The sequence below is a fragment of the Mucor mucedo genome (genome assembly GCF_025094135.1).
Source record: "Mucor mucedo strain NRRL 3635 chromosome Unknown EV154scaffold_1, whole genome shotgun sequence".
NCBI classification, from domain to species: Eukaryota; Fungi; Mucoromycota; class Mucoromycetes; order Mucorales; family Mucoraceae; genus Mucor; species Mucor mucedo.
In genome coordinates, this window is record NW_026252285.1 from 769,699 (window position 1) to 776,906 (window position 7,208).

At 35.3% G+C, this 7,208-nt stretch overlaps 2 protein-coding genes across 2 annotated transcripts; both read right to left on the reverse strand.

Moving 5' to 3' along the window:
- Positions 1–11: 11 nt before the first annotated feature.
- Positions 12–1,585, reverse strand: EV154DRAFT_541244 (uncharacterized protein). The gene is made up of 5 exons (XM_051604475.1): positions 1,344–1,585; positions 818–1,247; positions 593–744; positions 439–529; positions 12–386 (listed from the first exon to the last, which is right to left on the reverse strand). Exons 1-5 carry the CDS (start codon positions 1,501–1,503, stop codon positions 332–334), a joined length of 888 nt encoding a protein of 295 aa, XP_051463847.1. The 5' UTR covers positions 1,504–1,585; the 3' UTR covers positions 12–331.
- A 4,004-nt stretch (positions 1,586–5,589) lies between these two features.
- Positions 5,590–6,449, reverse strand: EV154DRAFT_489956 (telomere stability and silencing-domain-containing protein). The gene has a single exon (XM_051599365.1). It carries the CDS (start codon positions 6,389–6,391, stop codon positions 5,645–5,647), a length of 747 nt encoding a protein of 248 aa, XP_051463848.1. The 5' UTR covers positions 6,392–6,449; the 3' UTR covers positions 5,590–5,644.
- Positions 6,450–7,208: the final 759 nt, after the last annotated feature.

Here is a 7,208-nt window from a genome sequence, read left to right on the forward strand (position 1 = left end):
TTTTATTTGTACAATAGAAAAAGAAGTGAGGAATTAGAAAAAAAGAAGGGAAAAAAAAGGTGAATGATCTGCACACATATATTTGTTTTGATGCACATTTATAACGGAGGTTGATATAGGGCTAAAGCTTATTTATTTGTATGAAACAATTGAAAGAGTGAGTGATTGAGTGAGTGAGAGAGAGTGGAAATGATAGTTACAAATGTGTATGTTTATAAATTAAGAGAGAGGAGTAGAAAAGGGTTAATTATTAGTTAAGGAGTGTAATAAGAATTGGGGGATGGTGTGTAATATAAAAAAAAAGTAAGGGGGGGGGGATATTATAGGCTTTTTAAAAGGTATACATTTTTTCCATAGCTTGACGTTGAAGAACTCCATGTTGGAATCTAAATAAAAATAAATTAATGACAGAAACTTCAATTTTTGTGTGAAATTTACTTTTTCAATGCTTCATTTTCTTGCAAAAGTCTCTCTACTTCAGATAAAAGCTCATTTTGCATGCCTTTTAAATGCTGAAGTTGTTGGACAGCTATATTAAAAAAAATAAAGATTAGTCCATGTGATATATGGAAAAGAATTGAATTTCTCATACTTCTGGTCAATAAAGCAGCTTTGCTCATTTTTTTGTTATTACATCCAGGTAAATGTTTTCTCAACTCATCAAATCCATCTTTAATTTGCGCACGTCTCTTTTGTTCTGACTGAATGTGAATTTGACGACGGATCTCGGCACTAGAAAGATTACTATTTTTAAAAAAAAAAGTTAATTACGATGACACTACCTAAAAAAAAAAAAAGAAAAAAAAAAAAACTTTACTCGTCTAACAAGATTTCTTCCTCAGAATCCTCCTCCTTTTCTTCAAACACGATTTTCTGTTTCTTTTCAAAGGAAGTGTCATTTTCATCCGTTCTCTTGCGTTTATTACGCTTGGATTCCATTTTTTTTTCATAAGTTTCTTTTGAATACTCCAAGAATTCGGTATGATAGAACTCCATTGGGACTGAATTGGCGCGGGTGATCATTTCTTTCACTCTGGCTGTGGTGGGATTATTAAATCTAGGTTTACTAGTAGTAGTGGCGGTGGAGGAGGGGGTGGTGGTGGGGGTAGAAGTAGGTGGTGGTGGTGATGGGGTGGGAGATGAACTGCTAGATTCAGGGCTGTTAGGTTGTTTGAAGTAACCTAAACGTGACATTGAATAATTTGTTACAGGGGGATATCCCATCGACATTGGCTGAAAGGCATAAGCTATTATGTATATAAAGGGGGAGAGAACTTCGATAAGTATATCGCTGGTTTTATAAGGAGGTATGATTTTTCCATCCAATCAGAAAATATTTTTACCTGGATAAGTTGAATATTGCTGATTATCTGTTGTAAAACTACTTGCTGGAGGTGATCCACTTGTTGAGGAATCCGTGGATTTTTGAACTAACCCGGGATTAATCATCATAGATCCATTGGAGTAATCGTAGCTATTATTAGATAAAACAATTTCACTCATTATAGTAAGAAAAAAGAAAGGATTGTGTTGGGGGTGTGGTGTAAGGAAAGGAAAGGGTAGGGTTGGGTTAATAAAAAAGAAAAAAGATAAAAGAAGAAAAAAACTTTTTCCCAATTATCGTTGTATATAAATACAAAAACAGGAACAGGGTTGACACACTACTACTGATTTTTTTTAAAGAGCCGAAACTTAGTATCTTTTTTTTTTCTTTGTTGTAATCCAAAGGAGTACGTGCATTAAACAAAATTTTCCCGATGATTACACCAAGTGTATCACTTTTTCATATTTCCATCTATTGTTTGTACACTAAAATAATTTCTCTTCATTTGAAAAAGTAATAAAAGAAAAAAAAAATTAGAAAGACAAAAATAAAAACAAACTAGATAAATGAATGTTACACATCATTACACCTATTTCTTCTCCTATCTTTATAACTTGTATAGCCCCCTTTCCTTTGGTACCAATGTATTTTAGTGTGTTACCACATATATATCCGTCAAAAAGAGACTCTTTTCTACATACTATATTTGAGAAATCATTTGTGCACAACCTTTTCTCAATAAAAAAAATATATATTACAAAATGTACACTTGAAAAAGACACACTTTCCTGTCTCCGTTCTTTACGTAAAACTCTTTGGGTATCCCTTTGACTCGACTCTTGGATACATGTGTCAGCTACTCTTGTAGCTGAGGTCTCTTGACAACAGTTGGGCTAAACTTAGAGGAGGGCCAAATAAACATATTGTCATCCCTTAAATTGCAGTATGCAGAGGAGCAAAAGGATACTGTTCCTTAAAATTACCATGATGATCAAACGTATATACGATACTTGAACGTATTCATGGTAATTAGACGTATCCTTGGTAATCGAGGACATCCTTGACGACGGTAACCTTTTTTTTTTAGCTTTCTTTCAATGATGTTCGTATTGGCTCGATAAATAAAGTCAAGATTATCTTCAAGCTTCAATGTTAGTTTTTTTTTTTTTTGATTTTTTGGAATTGACATTAGACTTGAAGCAATGGTCATTTATGTGAGTGTGTAATCTAAAGTCTAAATGTGTACAAGCTAATTCTGGAAAGAGTGTACACAAACATGGAAAAACGTGGAAATTGAAGCATGTACTACAAAATTCGTGCTTGAAACTCAGCATGTAAACAAGCGCAAAACACGTAATATGATCAAAAGGGAGTGAAAAAAAATATCTTTTTGGGTTCATGTCGTCACGGAACCAAATGACATCACGAGTTCTCACTGTTTTTTCTTCTCTCTATTTTTTTTTGCATTATTTCCCGACTTTCTCTTTAAACACATATACAAAAACACAAAAAAAAAAAAATGGGATTTGGTAAATTATTCACAAAGGAAGGTAAAAACGAGGCTAGAAGATCCTCGACACTTTCAAAAATCAGTAACTGGTCACATAAACAGTCTAACAAAAGAAATTCACAGCCCTCACCTGCTGTGTCTGTTTCTTCATTACAACATTCAAAGAGCATGAGTCACAATCCGTTTGAAACAAGTCCAGTCACGCCTTCAGACTCCATGAGAGACGTCCCTTCTACATTTACAGCAAGAACTTCGTTTGACCATGTCACTTCACCCGTCTCGTATGTACCAACAAACATCACCGTAGATAACTATCAAGAAAAAGTGGAGCTAGAAAACGAAGAGCAAGGTAACACAAATAGTGCCCCTAACCCTAAGCCCACCTAAAAAAACAATGAAAAAAACAAAACAAACCCTCCCTTATTTTTTTTTTAAAAAATAAATAGAAGAGGATGAATTACACAGTGAACTACTGGCGGTTGCTTTACAACTGGATACGGTGGATCCGAAAAACGCGGTTGAAATCAAACATAAACTAGGCAATGTTAATACGCTTTTAGTGAATGCACTGGACAGCAGTAGCCAATTGCAAACCAAACTAACAACAGTGATTGCCAGTTCTAAACAGACCATTTTATCCGTGACGGAAGAAAACCAAGAGCTAAAGAAAGATCATACAGCAGCTTTGGCAGGTTTAACAGAACAACACGTCGAAAACAGTGAATTGAAAAAGAAACAGCAGGATGTATTGACAGAGAATAAAACATTGAAGGAACAATGTCAATCTATTTTGGATCAGAAGCTTGCACTAGTAGAAGATAAAACCGAGCTACAAGAGCAGTTGGATATGGTGACGGGAGATCAATGCGAGTTGAAAGAACAGGTAAATACGCTTGTCCGAGAAAAAGGTGAATTGACGGAGCAGATAACTACGCTCAGAAAGGAGTTGGCGTTAATGGATAAGGCCAAGAATGAGGCTCAAGCCGAATACGAGGAAACATGGCAGGCGTTGAAAAAGGACATGGACGGACAAGAACTAAAGATAGAAAAGCTGATGGCGTCCGATAAGGAAATGTCTCGACAGTTGATGGATAAAGAGGAGGAAATGAACAGGTTAAAAAAAGATTTGGAAAAGTATCAACAATTGATCATGAAATTGGAAAATGACGAAAGACTCCTTCAATCTGAGATCAAGGCATCGGGAGAATTAGCCAATCAAACACAAGAACAACACAATGCGGTTTTAGCCCAAGAAAAATTAAAGTTGGAGGACTGCACCACCCAAATCAGGGACCTCATGCGTAATAAAGATAAGTCGAATGGAGATATAAACAAGATTGCGCAAGAAAATACTCAGTTGAAAGATTTGCTGGAGATCCTAAAAGAGGAGAATATCGGATTAAAAGAACAAACAGAGCAATCTCAAAAAGATATCCTTGACTTGACAATGGCTTCTACAAAAGCAGCTACTGCCACTTTGGATTCAAATGACAAGTTTGAAGACGTCACAAGAAATCAGATACAGGCTCTGGAGGAGGAGAATAAGCGATTACTAAAACTAGTCGATCATGAAATGGATCAAGATAGCATTATGCGCACACACAAAAAGGCCCAATTAGTCTTGATTGAATACCTTGAAGGACAAGATGATGTTATACAAGCGATGGCCAAATTCAAAAAGCAATTGGAAGAGTAATTCTAGTTGCAGATAACGACATGCTTTGATTTTCTATAATCACATGATTTTTGTGTAAATAATAAACTTATTGTTTAGTTGAAATTAATTATGGACCGGCTTCTCCGCTTGTCAATGTCTCTTTTTTCTATCTTTGCAGCCAATCAATCATCCGAATGTCAAAGACACCCACACGTGTTTAGTCAGACTGGGTGATCCCTTTCTTTTTTTTTTTACAATAGTCATATAAAATATTAAAGTTTGTTAAGACAGTGTGTCAAACGGTCGGAACATTAATATCAGATAAGGGAAGGGGAGAAAGAAAAGAGGGGCCGCCCAGCGATAATTGTGTCCATAGCCATTAGGGATGAGTAACGATAAGAGATTCGGTTTTGCCATCTTTAGCTTTTCCAGCCACGCTTTTCCTTCCTTTTTCTTATATAAACTAATTTTGTCTCTCTTCTTTTCTTCTTCTTTCACTTCCTTAACAACAGCTCTAAAAAATATAAAACCCGCGAAAATGTCTCGTCAAAATATCACTCTTGTCAACTCTCATACTTCCGGCAGTAAATGTGCTTCTTGTGGTTCTCAAAATCATATGACAAGTAAGTATATATGGATTAGTTTGCATTCTTTAGTTTTTTTTTGTTTTTTTGCTAATTACATCCTGATAGAGCATTGTCCAGTACACCCATAATATATCTTGATATCTCTTATCTCACAGCCCCCCCAAAAAAGCAAAACACAAAAACAAAACAAAAAATACCTCTATGAATTACATTATACACCCACTCTTTTTATTTTTATTACACATTTTACTGGCATTACATATATTCACAACAACTTGCATTCTCTCACCTCCTCCAACCCCCAAAAAAGATCTTTTTATGCCCATTTTCCTATGAAATTTATAAACGTCTTGACTCTTACTTTTTATTTTATTTTTTCCCTCTTTGTTTATTGTTGTACAATGATAAATATATACAAATGTGACATTGTTTGTAGATTGTTATCAATTTCCAGATTAGAGCTTTCATGTGCCAAAAAAACACTATGCTAAAAAATCAACTTGGCCATTTTATTATCAGATCAGTGTTTACACTAGAACCATGGATAAAGACAGACAATCTTTTTATTAACGAGAAGCTCTAGCCTTTCCCTTTCCTTTACCCTTCCCTTTTGCACTAATCACCTCTTCTTCCTCTTCCTCTTCCTCTTCCTCTTCCTTCACTTCTTCCTCTTCTTCTTCCTCGTCATCTTCGTCATCCTCGGATGACAAATCATCGTCAAATACACTGGCCGAAGTCGTGGCTGAAGGCTTGTGTGACACTTTTTGACGCTTAATCGCATCGACGACAGCTGATTTCACGCTTTCCACAACCTCTTCTTTATCTTCCAAAAACTGGTTATCATCAAATAAATGCTTAGTGGGTTCTCTTTCCTTCAAAGCTTCATCAATCTTTCGCTTTAGTTTTTCTCGTTTCTCTGCCTCACGTTCAGGAATAGCGTCTAGTTCCTCTTGGAGTTTTTTGGCATCATTGACGGTTCTGATTCGGCGTCCCTGTAAATCACGACAAGCTTCGAAATTAGTAGTCTTTTGAGCATTCATACGACCACCTTGTGCACGAAGCATCGATCCAAACCCGCCTTTACCACCTAAAAGTCGACCAGAAACATTAAAGTAGAGAATGTCATCGGATGGAAAACTTTCTTGTGATTGTAAAATGTGACCACCCATCGTACTCAGCACTTGATCATTCACTGGAATACTTGTAAGAGTGTAAATCTGTTGCTTTAAGGCATCGGTTGTGTTATTGCTTTGATTGATAGGCAAGCAAAAGGATGCATTGCCAGAAAGAACTGAAATAATTGCTTGTGTCATGATTTTGATTTATTTATTGTTGAATTAAGAAAAGAAAAAAAAAGAAAAGAAAAAAAAAAAACCTGTGAACATGTTTCTTATCTCGCATCTCCTCACATAAAAAAAAAAAAAATGACGTCAGACTTTTCCTTGGGATTTTACATGAGAATTGAATTACTTGTAAACGGTGTTGAAGCTGCAGCTATAAAAACATTTCCAAGGTTCCTTATTGTTTTCTTCGTCTCGAGCTAGCAGTAATAGCAAAGCGCATGTAGCATTTGTAATACGAATTTCATGTTATTATTAATATTTACAGATATGGTAAGAAAAAAGTTATATCACTGAAGAAACAATTTCAATGATGAAATTATGCTATAATAGAATAAAAGTAAGGATTAATTTATTGCGAATGGACTAAATAGACTGTATTTACAAAATTCCAAGAAATAAACGGTTAAATTATTTGAGACTAAAACTAGATATCTTTTTATTGAATGGAAAAGGGGATCCCTTTTATAAGAAAGGATTGAAATAGATTGTTATTCGGGAAGATAAGATGGGAGCGTGGATTGGAAGTAGACATTAATATCTTGATCAGTGAATGGTTTATGTCTCAGTGCTGCTTTGCTATTGAATGTCAAGTAGATTATAAGCTGGATATATAATATGTATATATCATTACCTCCCCATAAATTGGAGCAGCATTTTTCAATTGTAAAGGATATGAGAAGGAAACGATGAGAACTGATTATGTATTCCTGAAATGCAGAAGGGTTGTACTTAATAGATATATTTGTAGCCGGGATAACATGAAGTGAAGAGAACGGGGAAGCGGTTC

Coding starts and splice junctions, on each gene's coding strand:
- EV154DRAFT_541244 (XM_051604475.1), bottom strand. CDS start 1,503: ATGAGTGAAATTGTTTTATCTAATAATAGCTACGATTACTCCAATGGA. Junction 1,248..1,343: donor GCAATATTCAACTTATCCAG/GTAAAAATATTT, acceptor TATACATAATAG/CTTATGCCTTTCAGCCAATG. Junction 745..817: donor GAAGAAATCTTGTTAGACGA/GTAAAGTTTTTT, acceptor TTTTAAAAATAG/TAATCTTTCTAGTGCCGAGA.
- EV154DRAFT_489956 (XM_051599365.1), bottom strand. CDS start 6,391: ATGACACAAGCAATTATTTCAGTTCTTTCTGGCAATGCATCCTTTTGC.